Genomic DNA, 25,250 nt, shown 5'->3' with positions numbered 1-25,250 from the left:
TTAAGAGAAACTTGCTTTTTATCTGATCATTTGTTTTTTTCATGTCTAGCATTTTATCTGATGTGTCAGATTTCACTTATACTGAGACAAGAGGTATAATAGTCTTTGCTGATTTAAAGGATACCTGTCTCTGGGACTGGAAGCCTGGCACAGTGGTAGAGTGCTTGCCTAGCATGCATGAAGCCCTGGGTTTGATTCCTCAGTACCACATACATAGAAAAAGTTGAAAGTGGTGCTGTGTCCTTGAGAAAGCCCAAGGACAGTGCCCATGCCCTGAGTTCAAGCCCCAGAACTGACAACAAGAAATTAATACCTTTCTGTTTTCAACCGGTACTCTTATTTCTTTGGATAGCTACTCAACATATAAATGTTGAATGAATGAAAATCCATCATTTAGAGAGTTTTATTGTAAATATGACTATGGAATGATTACAAAATTTTCCCTTTATAAGAATAAAAGACTAAAACACCTACAAAACACCATGGAAGAAAAATATTAAAAGTTGTAATGTAAGAGGCCAAAGGGAAAGGAATCTCCAAATAGTCTTCTGTAATGGATATATTAATTTATAGTACTACTATCAATTGGCAAGGGTTCCATTTTCCACATCCTTTCCATTCCTTCTTTTAGTCTTTGAGCTAATAGTTTACTGGAGTAAGGTATACATTGATGTTGATTTGTGTCTCCTTGATATCTAGTGACTTTGATAATTGTTTTCATATACCCCTTGGCAATTTAAATGTCTTCCTTTAAAATGTTTATTTTGAAGACTATACTTTCAGGGATCATTTCTATAGTATGTTACTAGAGAAACTCCACTGATTGTGTAGAGTACTGAAAGCCTACAGAGTGGGAGAAAATCTTCACTAACCATACAACGGACAAAGGCCTCATATCTAAAATGTATCAACAGCTCAAAAAATTGAATCACTCCAAAACTAATCTCCAAAGAAACAACCATCCCATTAAAAGATGGGCCAAAGACTTAGAGAGTCTTCTCTGAAGAAGAAATAAAAATGGCCTATGAAGAATGCTCGACATGAAGAAATGCTCGACATCTCTGTTCATAAAAGAAATGCAAATCAAAATAACTCTAAGATTCCACCTCACTCCAGTGAAACTGGCCAGGATCAAGAAAACTAATAACAACAGATGCTGGAGGGGATGTGGCCAGGAGGGATCATTACTACACTGTTGGTGGGAGTGCAAACTCATTCAATCACTATGGAAAGTAGTGTGGCGGTTCCCCAAAAGACTAAACATAGAACTCCCCTATGACCCAGCAATTCCACTACTTGGGATTTACCCAATGGTCCAGAAACAAGGACACACTAAATCCACTGGCACAACGATGTTCATTGCAGCACTATTTACCATAGCAAAGATATAGAACCAACCCAGATGTCCCTCAGTTGATGAGTCGATCAACAAGATGGGGTATTTATACATAATGGAATTCTATGCTGCTGTCAGAAAGAACGACATCTCCCCATTTGTAAGGAAATGGAAAGACTTAGAAAAAAATCATATTAAGTGAAGTAAGCCAGACTCAAAGGAACATAGGCTCAATGGTTTCCCTCATTTGTCATAATCAGTAGAAATCTTGGGCTCTCCTAGCAGAGATTTATAATAGAACAAAATCTAAATACATAAGGCATATAGTATGATGCCAAATGTAAGGACCTCCAGGATAAAGAAACAAAAGCCATAGAATGAGTGATTGCTGTCCTTAATGTACTATGTTATCTCATCTCTTTTGCTGTCCCTTAGTTATCTCATATTGTTACAATATTTCACCTTGTTTTTTGATATATTTTATATATGCTTTATTGGTTATTTGAAATTGGATAGGGAAGGGGGGAAATCAAGATGAGTGGGGGGAGGGGGAAAAGGGAAATGGGGACCATGATGTGAAAAAGGGTATCAGTGTTTGTGAAGTAACCTTCTATCTGGCGAACATAATGTAACCCTTCTATTAATTATAATAAAACTATATGGAAAAATGTTTATTTAGATCATCATTGCCTATCTTAAAACTGGTTTTTGAGGTTAATTTCTTGGAGTTCTTTATAAATTCTAGATATCAACCCTTGTCACATGGATGCTTGGTAATATTTTCTTCCTTTCATGTGATCCCATTTGTGTATTTTTGCTTTTATTTGCAGATTTTTCTTTTAACATGAGGGACATTGATTTTTAGTTTTTATTTTTTGCCATTATTAGGGTTTGTCAAATTCAGGACCTTAAGCTTACTTGGCTTGCTTGCCAGCTGAGATTCAGCCTTGCCTTTTTTTGGGCACTTTGGTAATGGCATTTTCTGAGCTTTTATACTTGGACTGACTTTGAATTGCTATTTTCTGGATCTCAGCTTCTTGAGTAGCTATTTTGATGTACAGTGGATGTTAAAGTTTATCAAATGCCTTTGCTTCTCTATTGAAATGGGAATGTGGATTTTATCTTTAATTTTACTGGTGTAGTGTACCATATTTATCGATTCTCAATTCTACTTGATCATAGTAAATAATAGTCTCTCTCTCTCTCTCTCTCTCTCTCTCTCTCTCTCTCTCTCTCTCTCTCTCTCTCTCTCTCTCTCTCTCTCTCTGTCTTTACAGTGTTGAGGCTTGAACATGGAGCCTTGCACTTGCTAAGCAAGTGTTCTACTTAAGCCACAATTTCAATCATGAATAATCTTTTTTCCATGTGCTATAGGATTTTGCTAATATTTTGTTGAGAATTTTGCATTTATGTTCATCAAGAATATTTTCCTATAGGTTTTCCCTCTCTCTTTTCTTCCTCCTCTGCCGGTTTTGGTATCAAGATAATACTGACCTTATAGAATGTATAATTTTGGGGAGAATAACTTAAGAATTATTAGTCTGGGAATCGACTTAGGGTATTGTGCTTGCCTAGCATTCATGAAGCCCTGGGTATGATTCTGTAGTACCATATAAACAGAAAAAGTGGTGCTGTGGTACAAGCGGTAGAGAGTTAGCCTTGAGCAAAAGAAGCTCAAAGGTGCCTAGGCCCTGAATTCAAGCCTCAGTACTGGCAAAAAATAGAAAGGCATTATTATAGCTTATTTTTAAGTGTTTGACAAAATTCAGCAGCAAAGTCATATGGTCTTAGGCTTTTCTCTGATAGGAAACTTGTTATTACTGATTTAATTTTATTACTTATGTATTTGATTTCCTATGTCTTTATGAGTCAATCTAAGCAAATTGTATATATCAAGGATTTGTTCATTTCTTCTATATAATCAAATTTATTAGCCATAATTGTAATACTTTTTAATAATCCTCATATTTTCCATTTAGATGTATTTTCTTCCTTTTCATTTCTGATTAATCTCGCTTCTTTTCTTAGTTTAACTAAGGTTTTTGTCTGTTTTTCCTAAATACACTGTTGGTTTTCACACAGAAAGAAAAGAATACCTTAAAACAATAATCTGTCCTCGGGCTGGGAGTTTGGCCTAGTAGTAAAGTGCTTGCCTCGCTAGCATGCACGAAGACGTAGGTACAACTCCTCGGTATCACATACATAGAAGAAAGCCAGAAGTGGTGTTGTGGCTCAAGTGGTAGAGCTTTAGCCTTGAGAACACCCAAGGATAGTGCTCAGTCCTTTAGCTCAAGCCCTTGGACTGGCAAAAAAGAGAATAATCTGTCCTCATAGTCCAAGACCACTGCATCCAGGCACAGGTAATGCTAGTGATAATAGAAGTCCTTTAGATGTCTTTTTCTGAGTAACAGATTTGTTCCAGAAGTTCTACCCATGGTTGTTAGGATCTGTTGAGTGTTAGGTACGCCAATTTGAAACTCAGTTCCAGAGAAGTGTCTTGTACTTAGTATACTGTCCTACCTCCTAATCAATAGGATCTTGTAGCACACTATGCTGCCTGAAGTTGGGATAGTGTTGGTGAAAACAGTCCTTTGGCCAACAAGGCTGACACTCAACAGAGTCATTCTGAGCCTCAAGGCTCTATACACTTTGGGGGCATATCAGGACCCGTACTGCAGCTGGTCATAATGGGTCAGGTTTCTTGTGTTAGGAAGGTTCTAGAACCCTGTAACCACAGAAACTGTGCTGTTATAATCTGGAGGTCTGAACATAGACAGTCTCTTGACCATCAGTGTTAAGGTTAAGCCCAACAACCATAGGGATCTGAGTAGTGTTGGTAGAAGGTAAGTGTGTACATACATAGGCTCACTCCAAGGCTGGAAATTATGTGGGGCAAAACTTGAGTCTATGCCACTCAATACTGGGTCTCACATCAGTGGGCCTCACACTGAGCTCTTAAGACAAAGCCCTCTGCTAGCTTTCCAATCCTGGTCTCAGCAGGTGGAGTCATGCTTTACCTTGCTGCTGTAAATTGGGGAAGTGTTGTGACATAAAGTCTGTGGGTATTGGCCTGATGTAGGAATGTGGAACTTTGCCCAGCACTGGGTTTCAAGATAACTTTGGTACTACGTTTCATGTCTAAGAGGTGGACTTAATTCTTTTTCACTCCCACATATAGGAGATATTTCTTTTTGTGTTGGGCTGCTTAGAATTGGGGGAGGTTTGACTTAGACAAATCTTTCCTTCTTCAAAATATCACTTTGTTTTGCTGTGTGAAATACAGATAGTATGGTGTCTCACTTTGGGTATGTGAGTGGTTGCTCAAGTTTGTGTGTCTGTGAATAAGCTGTTCAAGTTGGTGTGATATGGTCATTATATGATCTTACTCAGCTCCCTTCTGGCTCTGCCTAAAGACCACATTAAGTTTTGTGTTGCTAACTTTCTTAGGTAAGAAATGTCTTCCATTTATTATTGCTTAGTTCTGATTCTCATTTCTTTTAAGAAAGTACACTGGAAGTTATCATTGCTTCTAATGTGATATCTGAGCACTGAAGGGAAAGTGTTTTGGCAGATTAACAAGTATAAATGCCCAGAGGTAGGAGAATTTTTGGTATATTTGTGGATAAACAGAAACCACTGTAGTTGAGAAGGTTGCGCCAAAGGAGATGTATAAGAGATGAATTAGGGGCGGCCTGGTGGCTCAGGCCTGTAATCCTATCTACTCTGGAGGCTGAGATCTGAGGATTAAGGTTCAAAGCCAGCCCGGCACAAAAGAACCTGATACTCTTATCTCTATTTTTTTCTTTTTTTTATTGTATTTAATAAAAGGGTAACATGGTATTTGCCAGATAGAAGGTGCATTAATTCACATACATTGATACCCTTCCACATGTCTTGGTCCCATTACCCTCCTATCTCTTATCTCTTATCTCTAATTACCCTCTTATCTCTAATTAACCTCTAGAAAATGGGAAGTGGGGCTTGACTGGAGGGTAGGGAGGTAGCCTTGAGCTGAAGAGCTCAGAGACAGAGCCCAGGCTCAGGGGTAGGGCAATAGCCTTGAGCTGAAGAGCTTAGGGACAGTACCCAGGTCAAGTTCAAGCCCTGTGACCCCCCCCCAAAAAAAAAACAGAAAAAAAGAGATGTAGAGGCTGGGAATTTGGCTTAGTGGTAGAGTGCTTGCCTATCATGCACAAAGACCTGGATTCAATTCCTCGGTACCAGATACTAGAAAAGCTAGAAGGTGCTGTGGCTCATGTGGTAGAGCACTAACCTTGAGAAAGGCTCAGGCCTTGAGTTCAAGCCCCAGGACCAACAAAAAAAAGAGAGATAAAGTCAAGATGGGTATGATGGCTCATGCCTGAAGTGAGAAGTAGAGGCAGCAGAAGGATCATGAGTTTGTGATAGCCTGAGCTATATAATGAGACTCTGCTTCAAAACAAACAAAACAGGTCAGGTAGGATCTTGCTCTTAGTGGGGTGGGAAGTGTTGGAGTTTGAATTGAGAAGTGATGTAATCTGATTTATTGCTTACAAAATCTCTGAAGTTGGGTGACAGTGGTTTTATGCCAACTACTAATGAGGCCGAGATCTGAGATTCACAGTTCAAATTCAGCCTGGGTAGGAAAGTCTGTAAGCTCCGGAAATGGAGCTTTGACTTAAAGTGGTAGAGCAATAGTCTTGAGCACAAAAGTTCAGGAAGTGTCCAGGCCCTGAGTTAAAGCCCAGAACTGGTACAAAACCAAAACCAAATAGAAAATTTTCTCTGGTTGCTATGTTTAGAAAAGAAAGTTGATGGTGACTTGGCAGGTAAAGTTGTATTTGTTTTGATGTTAAAATGTACTGATGGATTAGATGTGGGAAAATAGAAGGAAAGGAAAGAGGGATTGGTGATGCTAAACAGTTAGGTCTGTAAGGGTGAGGATGGAGAACTTTGCAGGAGAAGTAGATTTCAGGCAGATAGAAATCAGGATTTCAGGTTTTTTTTTTTTTTTTTTTTGCAGTTCTGGCCTTGAACTCAGGGCCTGAGCACCGTCCTTGGGCTTTCTCAAGGCTAGTGCTCTACCACTTGAGCCACCATACCACTTCCAGCTTTTTCTGTGTACGTACTGAGGAATCAAATTCAGTTCTTTGTGCATGCTAGGCAAGCACTCTACCATTAGGTCAAACTCCTGGCCTCAGGACTTCAGTTTTGATAAGCTTTGTTCGAGATGGAATGAACTCAGTTTGAATTCATTCCAAATGGAAATGTTGAGTATGAAATTGGATATGACTGTCTAGTTCAGAGGAATATCCTGAGCTACAGATAGGAACTTCAAAGTATGATAGTCTTTGATATTAAGAGATAAGAGAGGTTGCCTAAAGAAAAAGAGATTTTAGGATTTTTAAAAGCTTGAAAAATAAGGGAGAATCAGTAAAAGTTATTACATTCGGTCTACTTATTAAAGTGGCAGATTGGACTCAAAGGAGGGCTTTTAAAATTTAAGGTCAATTACCATCTACTACATGTAAAGAATGTCACTCTAGTCATTTTTTTCAAGGCCATTTGGTTCAATGAGAGAGGACGACATCTTCTCCAGAAGTGTGTGTGTGTGTGTGTGTGTGTGTGTGTATACACATATATACATATATATATATGCCTCTTTGTTTAAAGAAATAATAAATGGCATATTCTTTGAGTGAAAGCTAAAAGATGATAACTATCCAAAGATGATTAATTTTAACTGTCAGATATATGGAAGAGAACATTTAAGTAAGATCTAAAGGGAAAGGAGATTTTTATTTGTCATATTACTTTCTATGAATTGGACATTGTGTTGACAATTGTCCTGAATAAATAGAGAAAACAGAGAGAGAGAGAGAGAGAGAGAGAGAGAGAGAGAGAGAGAGAGAGAGAGAGAGAGAGAGAGAGAGAGAGAGAGAGAGAGTTACATTGGGCAGGATATCCTATGAAGTGTGATAGAAACAAAGAAAACATAGATTTTAGAAAAGTGAAGAATGTAGATAAATGTGTGTGAAGAAGTAGGGAACATCTGTCTCAAAGATCACATAAGGCCCAGGAAAACATTTGGTACATTATGGGACAGACCTGTCACGGCAGTATGTGTGTGTTTGGAGGAGATGGTATATCTATAGGGAGTTAAGGCTGAAAGTATTGGTTGAAATTCATCATGGAAAGGTGCCCTGAAAGGTCATTGTAATGATTTGACATTTTTTCAGGAAATTATGAACTTTAAGATAAACCTTTTTTCCCCCACAGTCTTGGGGCTTGAACTCAAGACCTGGGCACTGTTTTAGCTTCCTCAAGGTTAGCCCTCTTCTACTTTAGCCACAATAGCATGTCCAGCTTTTGCTGTGTATGTGCTACTGAGGAATCAAACCCAGGGCTTCATGTATGCTAGGCAATTACTCTACCACTAGGCCACACTCCCAGCCCCAAACTTTTTTTTGACAAAAGAGAATCATACCTACTAAGTGAACTCGTAACTAGCACTATATTCCTTTATATTGTCCAGCTGGACATCCTTTTGGAAGACAGGGCTATAGGAAATAAAATGAGCTATTGAAACTAGGTATTGAAAATGAATTTGGTATAGTAGTTCATGGAATTTATTAAATTACTTCATTATGAAATTAGGAAGACATATAGAATAAATGAATATTAGTATATTGTATTTCTAAGACTATATACAAATTTTAAAATTGTGTTTTTCAGATACGGACCGAGCTTTATCATTGCTGGAAGAATACTGCAAAAAATTAAGAAAACCAGAAGAACAGCTGTTGAAAAATGCTGTTAAAAAGGTGATGAGTATTTTCAAGAGCAGCTTATTCCAAGCTTTGCTGGGTATGTAGTACAAACATTATCATTTTAATGGTCAGAATTGAGCTTAATAGTTTGGATGCATTGTTGAAAAACATGTTAATCAAAATTTAAATGGGTAGTTTTCCTTAATACTGGAAGGGAAATTATTTTCCTTTTTAAAATTTAATAATTAGTGGAAAAGAATTATATACAATATAAACAACAAAATATAAATATTGAAAAATTTTGGGGAAGGAAGGAAAATGTACACAGATAAAAACTGAGTAGTTTGTTGTAAAAAGTAGAGGTCAGATAGGTTATAGAAAGAAGTTGCTTCATCTAGAGAAGGACTTTTCTGAGATGACAATGTCCAGCAACATTCTATTCAAGATCCAAATTTGACTTTTTCTTTTGTTCTTTTTGCCAATCCAGGGGCTTGAGCTAAGCACTGTCCTTGAGCTTTCTCAAGGCTAGAGCTCTACCACTTGAGCCACAGCACTACTTCCAAGCCTTTTCTATGTATGTGGTACTGAGGACTTGAACCCAGCTCTTTGTGCATGCTAGGCAAGTGTTCTACCATTAGGCCAAACTCCAGCCCTGACTTTCTTTTTCTTGAAACAAGTATAAAAACATTTTTTCATTTTTCTTCCTTCTATTAGAAAAGTTTATGATCCAGCATAAAAATTGAATTTAGTTTGAAAACTATTTGACTTTCAAAATTACTAATTAGTTTAATGAGCATAGCCATAAAGACCCTTATAGGATCATTTTGTAGGTGACTTAATTTTGTTAAAAGAGTTTATTGTGGCTGGCAGAGGTAGTGACACAAATAACTATGATCATCTTAGCTAGCATTAAATAAAAATGACTTTCAATGGAGACTTACAGAATTTAAATAAACATTCTCATTACTGAATAATATTTTGGGGGAACATGTTAAACCACAAATTTCCCAATTAAAATTAACATGTAGCTGATAATTAGTAAAATCCATTAATTAACTGGCAATGTTTCTAAATACATTTGTATGATGTGTTTAGTTTAGACTTGCTATGTCTTTTCAGAGCTTGAGCTTTTGAGAACTTGAGTTAGGCAAAGTATTGTTGAATGATGTATATAATTTTACATTTTGATAATGTGGTCATTTGATAACACCATTACCTAGGGAATAAAAAGACAAATGAGTGACAAAGAAGAATGTGTACTTCACCATTATTTTAAGTGCATGATAAATACCTTGGCTTAAAGCCTATAGTGTAGTTTGAACTACTCTAATAAAATGAATGGCAACAATAATCTGCAAAAAGCTGTTATGTAAGTAATCCCAATGCCCAGCTTTGAATAGATAGATTTGCTCTAGCTGGCATTGAGAGTCATTTGAGGGATAAACCAGGTACAAAGAATGGAGAACTATATATATATCACAACATAGTTTCTATTGAAGTAGCTAAAGACTAATTATTAATTTATTATTATTGACTGTTAATGGCCTCACTGTGCATTTTCTTTAAGCGCTCTAAATAAAAGCCAAGTAGCCATGAGCATTCTAAAGATTTATATCTTTATAAAAGCATTTGTAGGGAAACACTGATAAATAATACATTGTTTACAGTCTGTAGTTTGCTTTCTCCCTGTTCCCCAGCCTCCTTTTTGTTACAAGTAATAGAAAATAAAAGCTTCTGTGATTATTCTGATATTCAGATGGCCACTTCATGGAAATAATTTCTCAAATGAATTTCAACCGTGTAAATAAAAGGAAATCATAATGCAGAAAAGCCAATAAAATTCATAATAAAATGTGATAGTGTACCTCCATAATGTGCAGTATTTATATGTGATCAGGAATGTTTGTACAGATAAAAGCACCACCATGAAAATGAATCCTTTCCTCTTTTTGTTATTTATCATACACTTAATACCTCCCAAACTACTATTCCTTAGATGATAATAATCTTTGAGTATTAGAACTCTGACTGTGATCAGTATCACAGAGTGTAATAATATCTTGTGAATGAGTTCTGTCTGTGAGAATATAGAAGGTAATAAAAAGCACATTGTGTTTTTCAGTCTTTAAAATACATCTTCATTTGATCATATAAGTAATATATTTAAAAAATTAAATGAGGAAAGTAAATAATATACAATCTAATGGTAAGGTATTATATTTGTATGGCAATAGCAGCTTATCTGATAATCATGGAGAGTTTGACTGTCTTCTTATTTCTAGAATTCCATATTGTTTGTTTTAATCTTCAATTTGCAAATAACTGACAGTGGAAAAAGCATTTTGAAGTTAGTCATCACAGTTCATTAATGTATAAAACAAGGAAAAACACCTGAGCAATAAGCTCTAAGCTGCACATTTAGATGCTAGGTCTAGGGTGACATCTTGTGGTACTACTAAGGAAAAAATACTCAATGGATAATTTCAGTTTTAGCTTAAATGTAACATTAACAGTTTGTAGAGTCTGAACTAAGTGAAATGGAATTCAGTCATTTTTATGTTTACAAGTTATGTCCTTTTAATTTAAAATAGCTAAACCATTCCAATTTTTAAAGCTTTTTATTAGGTTAGGTGATGAAAAAGCCATTTGGAATATTTTTATTATTTTTATAAATCTCATCTCCATCTGCTTTTTGAAAATTTAAAGATCTATATTTGTTTGAAAACTATTTTGATAATATAATAGACCTATATTTTAGATATGTAATATAAATGTGCTTTAGTTTTGTAACTTACTGAATATTATGTTTTTAATCATTACATTTTTTAAGTTTGGAAAAACATATATAAAGTTATATAAAGTATATAAAACTATACATATAGTTATATACACATATATAGTTACATATAGGTATATATAAAGTTATATAGCTATATATACGTATATATATAAACACATACATCCCTTCTAAAAATTTCCGAGCCTTGCTTGTCTGTTTGCTCCTTATTTCACTCCCTCCCTCCTCCTCTCCTTCCCTCCCTCCATTTTTCTTTCTCCCTCCCTCCCTATCTCCCTTTTTCTTTCTCTTTCTTTTTTTCTCCCAGTCCTAGAGTTTGAACTCAGAGCTTAATTGCTCAAGGCTAGCACTCTACCACTTGAGCCGTAGCTCCACTTGTAGGATCATTTTGTAGGTGGCTTCATTTTGTTAAAAGAGTATTGTGAAGAATGGCCTACAGACACATGAAGAAATGCTTAACATCTCTGGCCCGAAAAGAAATGCAAATCATGGGGCCGGGAGTTTGGCCTAGTGGTTAAAGTGCTTGCCTAGCATGCATGAAGACCTGGGTTCGATTCCTCGGTACCACATATAGAAAAAAGCCGGAAGTGGTGCTGAGGCTCAAGTGGTAGAGCTCTAGCCTTGAGAAAATCCAAGGACAGTGCTCTGGCCCTGAGCTCAAGCCCAGGACTGGCAAAAAAAAAAAAAAAGAAATGCAAATCAAAACAACTCTGAGATACTACCTCACTTCAGTTTGACTGGCCATAATCAAGAAATCTAATAACAGATGCTGGCGGGGCTGTGGCCAGGAGCCACTATTACACTGTTGGTGGGATTGTAAACTTGTTCAACCACTATGGAAAGTAGTATGGCAGTTCCTCAAAAGACTAAACATAGAGCTCCCCTATGACCCAGCAATTCCACTACTTGGCATTTACCCAATCGTCCAGAAACAAGAACAACTAAATCCACTAGCACAAGGATGATCATTGCAGCACTATTTACCATAGCAAAGATATGGAACCAACCCAAATGCCCCTCAGTTGATGATTGGATCAACAAGATGTGTTTATACACAATGGAATTCTATGCTGCCATTAGAAAGAATGACATTGTCCCATTTGTAAAGAAATGGGAAGACTTGGAAAAAATCATATTAAGTGAAGTAAGCCAGATGCAAAGGAACTTAGGCTCAATGGTTTCCCTCATTTGTCATAATTTATATAAATCTTGGACTCTCCTAGCAGAGGTTTACAATAGGGCAAAACCTAAATACATAAGGCCATATAGGATGAAGCTAAATGAAAGGACCTAAACAGGATATGGAAACAAGAGCCATATAATGTGTGATTGTTGTTCTTAATGTACTATGTTATTTCTCATCTCTTTTTCTTTTTTTTTTATTGTATTTAGTAAAAGGGTTACATGATATTTGCCAGATAGAAGGTGCATTAATTCACATACATTGATACCCTTTCACATGTCTTGGTACCCGTTTCCCTCTCCCCCCACACCCCCCACCCGTCTTGGTTTTCCCCCCTTCCCTATCAAATTTCAAATATCCAAATACAAATAAATTCAATATATCAGATAACAAAGTGAGATACTATACCAATATGAGATAACCAAGGGACAGCAAAGGAGTCTCATCTCTTTTTCTGTCCCTTGGTAATCTCACATTGTTACAGTATCTTACCTTGCTATCTGATATATTGTATATATGTTTATTTGAAACAGGATAGGGAAGGGGGAAAACAAGATGAAAGGAGGGGGTTGGCGGAGGGAAATGGTGACAAACATGAGAAGAGGTATCAATGTTTGTGAAGTAATGCACCTTCTATCTGGTGAATATAATGTAACCCTTCTATTAATTACAATAAGAAAATAAAATAAGAGTCTATGGTGGCTGGCAAAAAGCGACACAAGTAACTATAATTATCTTAGTTAGCATGAAATAAAATGACTTTCAATGGAGACTTACAGAATTTAAATAAACATTCTCATTACTGAATAATATTTTGGGGAACATGTTAAACCACAAATGTCTCAATTAAAATGTCTAAATTAAAAATTAGTAAAGTCCATTAACTAAGTGGCAATATTTCTAAATACATTTGTATGATGTGTTTAGTTTAATCTTGCTATGTCTTTTTAGAGCTTGAGCTTTTGAGAACTTGAGTTAGGCAAAGTATTGTTGAATGATGTATACAATTTTACATTTTAATAATGTGGTCATTTGATAACACCATTATTGTTGGTTGGTTGAAGACAAGTAGTCCTGTCTGGGCTCCTTTCGAACTCTGATCCTCAGATCTCAGCTTTCTAAGTACCTAGGATTACAGGTGTGAGCCAACAATGCTGGACAACAATAATAATATTTTATGCAGACTGTTAAACCTTACAGGCCAGATTGTGCTATACTTTTTATTTATATAAGGCTTAACAGAAAAGTCTTTAGATACTTGTACTTACTGAAAATAGAGGGAGAGTTGGTAGATGTTGATATTTATAAATGGTATTTTCCCACGTTCTCCTTACTAGAAGCATTCACCAGCCCTTTCATTATTTCAGCTTTTTGTTTAAATTACTGTAAAGTACTTACCACATAGTCCTTTGATATATAAACTAAATACATTTATGTTTCCTAAATCTTATTAGCAGCTTGTGGGTAGAGGTTATATCTAATTATTCTTCTTATTCGTGTGTGTGTGTGTGTGTGTGGTCCTGGAATTCAAGGCCTGGGCTCTGTCTCTGTGTTTCTTTTGCTTAATTTAAGGCTAGTACTTCACTACTTGAACCACAACTCCACGTCTAGCTTTTTGAGTAGTTTCTTGGAGATAAGAATCTCATAGACTTTCTTGCCCAGGCTGGCTCTAAACCGTGATCTTCAGATCTTAGCCTCTTGAGTGAGTAGCTAGGATTACAGATATGAGTGTCCAGCTTTTAATTAACTTTTGTACCCCTGGCAGGTGGATCCTTAATAAAAATGATATGTCTTCAAAAATTGTTATTAATATACTCAATGGTTATTTAAAAATAATGTGCTATATTGTAGATACTGTGTTAGTAGGCAAGATAGATACAATAGACAGCTATGAATAAACCACCACATGGTCCAGGCAAAGGAGAACAAATTGCTGGCCCCGTCCTTAGTGAAGGTCCATGGAGAAGGGGTGACCCCTCTCAGGGTCCAAGTTTATTTAGTAGGGAGGGGGCAGGAGGAGGTGTGACTGGGTGGTCCAGGATGTGACTTCAGAAAAAGGGAAGTGCCTGCCTCCAGATGTGCCAGTTGGCTAGGTAACACAGATAATGAGTGGAGGTCTTAACAGGATTAAGCAGGAGGAAGTTTCTGCATCAGGGATCTGATTTGGGGGTTGGGGACCTTCCCTGGTGGATCTTACATCTCAGTCTTTTGATAATTATGAAAACGATGCAGATTCTCTCTGGTTACTTCCTGCTGGCAAGGGGTGTCGATGTTAGGGGAAAGGGCAGAGATGTGGTGGTCCTCCATCCCCCAGGAGAAGGCAGCAAGCAGCAGCTGTTCTTGGTAGTGGAGTCCTTGGATGAAGTCTTGAAGTCTTGATGTCTTATGAGGCAGGAGCTGAGCAATGAGAAAAATATTAGAGAGTATACCAATTGCAACAGGGAGGCAAAAAAAAGAAAAGAAAAGAAAAATTTGGATGACTGGCTAGTTCTAATCTCCTTTGTTCTACACTGTTCTGGGTGCATGAGTGTCCCAGGAAGCTTCCAATGCTAACAATCCCGAGTATAAGACGAACTGTGAATACAAATAGGTAAGAAAGACAAGAATGTAAATTCCTGTCCATTTAGAAGGTAGACAGGCATGGATAATAGATGAACAAGTCTACTAACATTTCTCCTAACCTCCAGTTCTAGTTAATTTTGAAAGGGCAAGTACGAAGTGGCTCTAAGATGATATCGCCTCTTAATCCTCTCCATGGTCCCTTGTTCTCCAGACTGGCTTGGTCCTGGGGGTCTACGTGCTCATTGCCAGGATATCTCATTCCAGTTGGCACTCATGGGGTTTGAACTCTAGGTTTGAATGTCGTCTCTGAGCACTTCTGCTCAAGGCTCTACCACTTGGAGTCATACTGCCACTTCCAGTATTTGGCTGGTTAACTAGATAGAAGAATCTCCTGAGCCATGCTTCCATCCTGGCTCTTGGCTCTGGATAGTTGGGAGATGGAGTCTCAGAGGAATTTTTTTTCTGCCCAGGCTGGCTTTGAACTGCAACCTTTGCCACAAACCCTTTTTTATTTCCTTTAAAGCAACAAGGAGACCACTAGAAATAAGAGAGCTTACTTGTAACTTGTGAAGAATTGACCAGCAAATGCTTGTCAGAGTTATTTCTCTGTGGGTCTGGCTGGATAGTGCAAGGGGGAGAATCTGTAACAAAACTCAGAGTTTTAAAACTGTTTAACTGAATATAGCACTTTACTACTGAAGACTGAAATAACTATTTTTGCCACTGAATCCAAGGTGGCTTACATACTTGGAAAAACACATACTGAAAACATGACTGTCACTGCTCTTATCTCATGGGTAAGTGGAGGAAAACAGGTAGGGGAAAAGAGATATCATGTATAAGCAAATATTTAATTATGGTGATGATAAGGACACAAACTATACATGTGAATTTTTTTTAAAACACCTAGTTTGAATTAAAAAACCTGGATTTTCCTTTTATACTATGCTAATGTAGTATTTTTATTTTTAAAATAAGATATATTTGAAAACATTAAGGCTTTAAAAATTTTAATTGTTAATAGTGTTGTGTACTTTTATATTGGGAGGGGGGAAATCTTGGGGCTTGAACTCTGGGCCTGGGCTCTGTCCCTGAGCTTTCCAGCTCAAGGCTACTACCCTTGAGTCACAGCCCCACTTCCCATTTTCTAGTGGTTAATTGGTGATAAGAACCTCAGGTTCTTTAGTGCCCAGGATGGCTTTGAACCACGATCTTCAGATCTCAGCCTCCTGAGTACCTAGGGTTACAGGCGTGAGCTACCATGCCCAGCTGTTGTATATTTTTTAAAACCACTTGATAGGAATTACGAAGGCTATAGTTATATGTCAGTGATATTTCTTCATTCTTACATTCTGTGTTTAATAAATATAATAAACCATTTTTCTGAGGCATATTTTTGGTACCTTTAGAATCTATACATTCATAAATAACACATGGTATCTAATTTTCCTTTAAATATACAACAGTATATCTGAATCATTGAAATAATTTTCCCCTTTGTATACTTAATGTTAATTTTCAATTATGCTGTTATGAATAGTAAACAGTAAATCTACATTTAGATTTAGCTATTGGGCCATGTAAGGTAAGTCACACTCAGTAAATCTTATTTTTGTTCTCTCTCTCACTCGTGGGAATTGAATTCTGGGTCTTAAATTTCCTAGGCAGATGTTCTACCACTTGAGCCATGTCTCTAGCCCCTTTTTGCATTGGTTGCTTTTAAGATAGGGTCTTACTTTATGCCCAGGCCAGACTGAACTCTGCTACTCCTCCTTGGGCTTCTTTGTGTTATTATGGATGAGAAGCCTGCTGATGCTGCATTGTGAGAAGCCATTGTGCTCCCCACACTCCCTATGCATAGCTAGAGTTATCCCAGCAGGTGCCAGTCATTGGTGGAGAAGTCTTGAACATGTTTGATTTTTTTCTGGGCGGGCCTCCAAACCAGATCGCCTAATCTCTGCTAGGAATACAAACTGGAGCCACCATACTCAGCTACTCAGCTACATTTTTGCTGCTACTCACAACCTAAATGAATGAATTCCAATGCAACCAACAAGTTATATTTTATAGACCTTCAAATAAGTCTTGACTGGTCAAAACAGTGAATGCTAAATTCTTGTATACAAGGAGCTACCATTCTTCTCCTTCTTTGTTTATAATGTTCACTTAACTAAAATTACTTCAGCTATTTCAGTAATTGCAATTGAACAAAAATTCACGAAGCATCTATGAAATAGTTGCCTATTTACATCAGCTCATTCAAATGGATGGTATAAAGACCAAATCTCTACCTTAAAGGAGCAGTTGACTCAGGGTTGATTGGGAAGGCTATAATAGTCAAGACAAACACACACACACACACATACACACACACACACACACACACACACACACACACACACACACACACACAGAGAATTAAACAGGTTCCTCGAGAAGAGTGAGAAAATGAATCTGATTAGAACAGGATTCAAGGTACTCTTGATGTTCACCTTTTTAAAACGTTCTTTAGAAGTAGGGTAGGGCATCACATTGGACTGACTTTTTCAAAGACTTATGTCTTTAAGTTTGAAGATAAGCTTGGGAATCAAAGCAGAAAATTTAAGTGTAAGATGCAAGTCAAATAATTCTTAAAATTCCCTTCATTAAACTGCATAAACTGACACAAGTGAGGACTGGTGAAGTTTCCCTTTAAATGTAGGAACTCTTCACTTAGGGTCCTTAACTTGGAAGGCACAGTAAGAATTTCTGGACAAGGGACCATGGTAAGAAAACTTGACCGAGCATTATTAAGTAAGTAAGCAAGCAAGCAGACAAACAAAAGGAGAGGGTACACTCTAATAGAGTGTGAATGCTTTCACAGAGAGGTAATCACACACATACACACACACACACACACACACACACACACACACACACACACACACACACACACACAGCACCTTAGTAGTTAGGAGAATTTATATGGCAAAGGCAGGGATCCAGCTTCAGAGTTATGCAAAAAGTGTTTTATCTTTGCTCTAATTACTCCTATTTTTTGATTTGCTAGATACTTGGTGATATTTCTTCTAGGTAAGAATGCATCCTGCCATAAAACAGATCCTTGTCCTTGAGATAAGGGAGGAACTCCGATATCTGCATTTTGCATAGGAGGTTGAATAAGTTTTGGGGAAGCATTTTTCTCAGGAAAGCATACAATTTGTCAGACAAGTGTTAATTCTTGGGGCCGGAAATGTATCCCTAAGAGGAGAATGCATCATGTTGCCTTTTTTTGAAGCAAAGATGGCACTTCTAATGCTGCTAAAACCATATTTCTGAATTGCCTTCACTGGGCCTCATTTTCCTCAAGTTATCTTGCCTTATTTGCCAAAATAATCTTGATCCCTTAATCATGAAAGACTATCTCCTGTATTTGTTGTAAGCTGATCCTCATTTTTCCTAGTCTATACTGCTTCCGTGTGTTTTATTTTTTTTAAATTTTTATTGTCAGGGTGGTGTATAGAGGGGTTACAGTTACGTTCATATGGTAGTGAATACATTACTTCTCCAACATTGTTGTCACTTCCCATGTTCTTCTCCCATTTTCCTACCTCTTTCCCTCTCCCAAGTTGTGAAGTTCATTTCCAATATATTGTCTTGTGAATAAGTTGTTATATTGGGTCACCCTTGGTCTTTGTTCTCATCATCTTGTTCCCCTTCTCTTCCTTTATTCAAATAAACAAATAAATGTATGTAGAGTACATCAGGTACCAAAGTCAGATACAGTACAATAGGGGCTAAACATAGGGGGGAAAAACAAAAAGGAAAAAATAATGATATTATGTTTTATATATGGCAGGATTTAAGAGTATTATTCTTTTTTTCTTTCTCTGGTCCTGGAGCTTGAACTCAGGGGCTGCGCACTGTTTCTGAGATTCTTTGCTCACTTGAGCCACAGCTCTACTTCTGGCATTGTAGTAATTAATTGGAGATAACAATCTTAAGGTCGGCTTAAAACTATAATCTTCAGATCTCAGCTTCCTGAGTAGCTAGGATTACAGGCCTGATCCAAGGATACTGGGCTAGGATTAAGTATTTTATAAACATGACACTTTAGCTTGGAAGTCTTGAAGATGGCTGGATGTTATTCTTGGCTCTAGACTTGGTATATTACTGGAAGATTTATGTCACCAGATGGCACCATTTGACTAAATTTACGAACTTTGCCAGCTTACACGCTGGTTTGTAGATAAAGGATGTTGTTGTTTATGCTATAACTAAAATAGGAGAAATTAATCTATTTTGATCGCATATGTAGTAAAAACTCAAAGGTCTTTTTAGGGCTATGAAAGGACCTGGTGATTTATCTGAAGTATTTAATAAATAAAAATTTGGTGACCATTACTAAAACTAATATGTGGCAGCTGTCAAAAAAAGCAGAACATAGAAGGTTTTATTTTTTATAACAATTGTGCTAATATTGCTATTTTATCCTTGAATATTTTAGTTGCTGAAATACTTTCAATGAGTTGATATATATATATATAATATATATATAGCTAATACAATTAATGTAAGTATTTTCTTAGAATAAACAGCCTTCTCAAGGAAATGAATATTTAATACTTACAAATGCTGCTTTAATATTTTTCATACCCGTAAGCAGAATTAGTAATTTTCTCCTTATGATTCTATAGTACTTATTCATATTTCTAATGTGATACTTATATTGTTGTTGTTAATTGATACATGTTGGTTTTTCTCAGTAAACTATACTTCTTAATGTAGGGCTAGCGATGTGGAATAACCCTTAAAGTTTTATTTGACAAAATATATTTTAACTGCGACTATATAAGAGATGTGTAAGAGATGCTGTTTAGATCTAGATATAAACTGATGTCCCAGATATTGGCTTTATTTTCAAGAAGTTCATGGTCTACTAAAGGAGACAAGTATTAAAGGAATAAATACAATTCTAATAACTCTTTGAGTTAGTTCACAGATAAAACAATGAGGAGTTTCTTGAGTTAATCAACTTTATGTTCTAAAATGCTTAGCAAAAAATGCTTAAGCAAGTAAGGTCATTTTTATTACAAAATAAGTCCAAAGGTAGGCCAGACTGGCACTTAGTTTGCATCTCAGGAAAGTTCCAGACAATATTTGGGCAATTATTCTGATTTTTTTTCCCTCGCATTTGTTATTTTAAATTCAAAGCATGGCATTTGTGGTCCCAGATATCATATCCATGTTTCAGGAAAGGGATAGAAGGAAGAAAACATTCTTTTTTAATCAAGAAAGCAAAGTCCTACTCAGGACTACTATCTATGTCGTATCTATTTTCTTATTTTTATTTTATTTATCATTTTTATTATGTTTTTAATTTTTTTGACAGTCCTGGGGCTTGAACTCAGGGCCTGGGCACTGTCCTTGGACATTTTGCTCAAGGCTAGCACTCTGCCACTTGAACCACAGCACCACTTCCAGTTTTTTTTCTTTGCATGTGAAACTGAGGACTTGAACCCAGGGCTTCATGCATGCTAGGCAAGCACTCTACCACTAGGCTTTGTCATATCATTTTTTTTTTTTTGCCAGTCCTGTGGCTTGAGCTCAGAGCCTGAGCACTGTCCTTGGGCTTTCTCAAGGCTAGCATTCTACCACTTGATCCATGGTACCACTTCTGGCTTTTTCTATGTATGTGGGATGCTGAGGAATCGAACCTGGGTCTTCATGCATGCTAAGCAAGCACTCTTACCACTAGGCCAAACTCCCAGCCCCATATCTATTTTTTTTTTAAACTCAGATTTTCTTAATGTTAGATTGGTCTGAATTAGCCACATAGCCACCATTAACTCAAGGAAAAAGAGAAATGTACAAAGAATGTTGTCATGCCTCTTTTTAAGCCAATTATGAGCCACTGGGATGAACACATTACTACTTCGTATAAGATTAGGATTCTGTTAATGTGGAACCAAGGTGACTTTGAGTATTGGTTAGAAAATTTATAGTACATATTGCACACATAAAAAAGGAAGGAAGAAATAGAGAAAAATCTATATGATGTGAGAAATGAAGACATTCTTGACAGAGTTGAGCTTCTACTTGATAGTTTCCTATTTAGGTAAGTCAGGAACACTAGCTATCCTTCAGGCTGCTAGATAGTGAATAGTCAGAGTATACATGGTGATGCAGAGTGGTTTAGGATGGCCAGAATCTTTGACTTTAAGTTTTTCTGAGTTCTCTTATATTATGACATAGAAACGTGAGTCTGGCAGAAGAGATTATATAGCAGAAAGTCTGTTAATGGGAGTGAAATGGCTTTTTGGTAAGGTCTGGTTGTTTATTGTAGTTGATGGGAATTGTCACATGACCTCAGATTGTATAGGAGTGCAGTGATAGTAAAAAACCAAGGTAACTGTAAGTAACTAGACAGGACATCTAGAAATTTTTCCTAAATTTCAGAATGGATTTTAAAATCCAGTGAGTAGATGGATAGATTATTGTCCATAGTTGTTGAAGGTCTGCTATAGATCTATAAACCCAGCTTATTTCTACCCTATATCTGTCTACATTGGCAGATACCTTCCCCTTGAGTTGTTAATACCTGAGTACTATTTTGGAGAGAAAGAGGATGAGACTATATGAATAAGCTGTTTATTTTAATTTTTAAAAAACAGGATCTCACTGTGTAGCCTATGTTCCAAATTAGCCTCAAACTCTCAATATTCCTGCCCATAGGGTGCGTGTGTGTGTGTGTGTGTGTCTTGGGGGCTTGAACTGAGGGCCTGGTTGCTGAGCTTCTTTAATTAATTAACTAATTAATTATTCTGCCATTCCTGGGATTTGAACTCCTATGCACTGTCCTTGGGCTTTCTCAAGGCTAGTACTCATCACTTATGCCACAGCACTACTCTGGCTTTTTCTGTGAATGTGGTACTGATGAATTAAACCCAGAGCTTTATGCATGCTAGCAACACTCTTCCGCTAGGCCATACTCCCAGCCCTGAATAAGCTGTTTTATTTGAGAAGGACTGTTTAAATGACTGGATAACACTATGCTTTGAGCTATATTAGATGACTACTTTTTAAAAAATTAGCCAGGGCTTTGAAGGCTTGTGAAGTGGTTAGATAAGTTGCAGATGAAATAAAGAACTCCATTTTTTGGGAACATGTCATATTTGTGATTTCATTCACTGAAGCATGCAGTTCTTACCTTGTTGTACTCCTGTCATGTTTGGTATTAAGTGTGGAAAAGAACCACAAGAAGGAGAAATAGAAAAGGGTATCTCAAATATCTCATAGGAAAAATTTTCACTTCATCCTATCAGCTTTAGCTCCTAGCAAAAGTTAGAAAAGGTAAAAAGTGAAGATTGGTTGGTTTAATTTGTTTACTTAAGTGGTTCATAGGAGTTGCTTAAGGAAACATTACTTGTCTGCTTCAGAAATCACATGATGTTTAAATGACACTTCTTAGACTATTCAGGAATTCCAAACAGTTCAATGATCTCAAAATTATTATCAAACTTTATTAACCATACTCTATTGCATTCAGTTTCCAGTTTTCTGTCAAAATATCAAGTTTTTGGAAAATTGTATAAATCAAATTTTATTTTTTTGTGGGACTGCAGATTTGCAAATTAAGTAGTGAAAAATGCCAAATGTACCAAAGTGCAAAACGTATTCCCTTAACCATGAATCTCTAAAGAATGACGAATTAAAAAAAATACCAGCAAACATTATTTGCAAAAGTCATTGAGGTTAAAAAGTTATTTAAAGATAGTCAGGCACTGGTGGCTCACACCCGTAATACTAGCTAGCTACTCAGGATGCTGAGTTCTGAGGATTACGGTTCAAAGCCAGCCTGGGCGCAAAAGTCTGTGAGACTCTTATGTCCTATTAACCACAGTGGTAGAACACTCAAGTGGTAGAACACTAGCTTTGAGTTGAAGAGCTCAGGGATAGGACCCAAGCCCAGAGTTCAAGCCCCATGACCAACCAAAATAAAGTTGTTTAAAAATAATTATCTCTAGCACTGTGTTGGAATGAGTAAAATATTATCAGACATACACCTTATGAATAATGTCTTTGATTTTTAAAATAATGGTTGTAAAAGCCTTATAACAAATGATTGTTGTCCTTAATGTACTATGTTATCTCTCATCTCCTTTGCTGTCCCTTGGGTATCACATATTGTTACAGTATCTCACTTTGTTATCTGATATATTGAATTTATTTGTATTTGGTTATCTGAAACTTGATAGGGAAGGGGGGAAAACCAATAAGGAGAGTGGGTGGTGGGTGGGAGGAGGGTAATGGGTACCAAGACATGTGAAAGGGTATCAATGTATGTGAATTAATGCACCTTCTATCTGGCAAATATCATGTAACCCTTTTATTAATTACAATAAAAATATACAAAAAAGTAAAATAACGGTTGTTTCCATTGCCTCTTAGTTGCCTACTCTTAGGTTCTACTTCGTATCTTATTACTAAAAGCCTCTCAAATCCCAATTTTAAGTGTCTCTGTGATCATTAACTCCTTTTGTCCCTGTTCAGGTTACTCATTCCAAATTAATCATTATATGATCCCATGAAATCTGATAGCCCACTGGGTTGACACATTTTCATAATCTGAAAAAGTTGTATATCCTCCTTAAACTTAGTCATAATAAATTTTGTGATTACTCATTAATCTTTAATTTCTTTGTCTTTCATTCCATTGGCTAGCAAAAGACTATCTTCACATGAATGCATCTTGGTTTCTTCTATTCCTGCATACAGGTAGTAAAATGTAGCTGAAAAATCTTGCAGCTTGTTAACTGGTTTCACTTAGAATTTATGACAAATTTGGACAGTTTACTTTTTCTCCAAGAGAGTATTTTCATATCTTCTTTCTTTTCAAAGAATATACCTTACCTTTTGTTTTTAACATCACATGCTAACTTTTATACTTAAAAAGAAATCAAAAGAGAATTTTCTCATCTTTTCATAATCATCTACAAATGTACTTGTATTTGCATCCATATACTCTGCCTTCTCTCTTATTGATAAGTGGTTATTGATTTATGGATACAATGGTAAGGTCAGAGGACCAAGAAAGCAGTCTCTGAGGTTAAGAGAGGACATTAGATTAATTATTGTAGTACTCGTCAATTTCTTGAAGTTTTCTTATGGAACAGTAAAAATATCATTTAACATTGTTAGACCTCATAACACACATTTGTTTACCTGTCTTGCTCATTATTTAGGTTAGTACTGATAGTATGAAAATTATAGATTTGGAAATACTATGAAATATTGAAAGAATAAAAAATGTGTCATGTTAATTACATACCAGCTTCTAGTATTTATGTTAGAAGACCTCTCATCTGTCTTATATATATATATATATATTTAAATCTCTCAGAATTCTTGAGTGAATTTTAGCTGTCAAGGAATTTAAAAGTGGCACTTGAAATGTATTTTTTTCCAGTTCTGGGACTTGAACTCAGGGCCTGGGCACTATCCTTAAGCGTTCTCAAGGATAGTGCTCTGCCACTTGAGCCACAGCACCACTTCTGGCTTTTTTTTATGTATGTGGTACTGAGGAATGGAACTGAGGGCTTCATGCATGCTAGGCAAGCACTCTACCACTAGGCCACACTCCTGGCCCTAAAATGTATTCTTATTGAAAACAGGTATTTATTGAAATATTTTTCTGGGTTTTCTTAATTTTTTAATTAAATGAATACTTATCAAGCACCAATGATGGTGCTGTCTGCCACCTGTCTATCATCTATCTTCTTTGAAAAGAAGAGATGATTTGAATTACATTTAAAATATTCAGCTTTGCATTTCATAATGAGGATGAAAAGATTCATAGAAGAGACCAGAAGAGTTAAGGTCAGAGACATGTAGTTTACGTTAGGGTATGGCAGCAGAAGTGATGAAATTAGTCTCTTGGATTTGCTCTTGGATTGTTATTAGGTATAAAGACAACAGAAGAATCAAGAGGGCTTGCTTTTCTTTTCCTTTATTCTTTCCTCCCTCCTTTTCTTTTACCCTTCCCCTTTCCTTGAATCTTCCCCCTTTCCCTTCCTTTCTCTTTATTATCCTTTCATCTCCCCTTCTTTTCCCTTCCTTTCTTTCAAAGAATTTTTTTTCTTAAGCAACTGTATTTATGACATTCCCATTTTCAGATCTGGAGAACGCTAGGAAGGGTGCATATCTGAGGTTTAGGATAGAAGATTAGGATTTGTTAAATAAGTGATAACATACATATCTGAAATTTAAATGTACATGAATTAAGTCTACTGATTCTTTTTTTATTAAAGAATTTATTAACATTGATTTTTATATCATATTTCAAATGACAAGTTTAACAAACAAGTGTTCAAGGAGGGAATCTCTATATACAATCGCTGGCACTTAGTTTTTAGAACTTAATCAAAATTAGGCTAAGGGTTTGTATGTCATAGATACATATGAGTTTATGAAATAAAACATTATATCTATAGAGTCATAGGTTTTTATGTCTATATAGTTATGTTTATATTTCCATTACCATGTCCATAGCATTGGGTATGCAAATATTGGGTCCTCACTCTTGTACTCTTTGGATCTAATAGCCACATAATAAGGATATCATGCACCTTTTGTTCCTTAGGT

The 25,250-nt window shown here is 36.4% G+C and overlaps 1 protein-coding gene and 1 pseudogene across 10 annotated transcripts in view; both read left to right on the top strand.

Moving 5' to 3' along the window:
* Dlg2 (discs large MAGUK scaffold protein 2) overlaps positions 1–25,250 on the top strand; it is a 1,918,473-nt gene that overhangs the window by 12,834 nt on the left and 1,880,389 nt on the right. For 4 of the 10 annotated variants that reach the window (XM_090348516.1, XM_090348525.1, XM_090348524.1 and 1 more), the window contains one exon: positions 8,051–8,182. In XM_090348516.1, the coding sequence (XP_090204642.1) occupies positions 8,051–8,182 (132 nt within the window). Of the gene's footprint in view, positions 1–4,091; positions 4,180–8,050; positions 8,183–15,361; positions 15,425–23,330; positions 23,385–25,250 lie in introns of those variants that run through there. The other 6 variants (XM_090348519.1, XM_090348518.1, XM_090348523.1 and 3 more) reach the window with 6 other exon arrangements.
* On the top strand, positions 768–855 carry LOC150053585 (small nucleolar RNA U3; annotated as a pseudogene).

This window comes from Megascapheus bottae, chromosome 16 (genome assembly GCF_031878675.1).
Source record: "Megascapheus bottae isolate mThoBot1 chromosome 16, mThoBot2.hap1, whole genome shotgun sequence".
NCBI classification, from domain to species: domain Eukaryota; kingdom Metazoa; phylum Chordata; class Mammalia; order Rodentia; family Geomyidae; genus Megascapheus; species Megascapheus bottae.
This window is presented reverse-complemented; position numbering and strand designations above follow the sequence as displayed.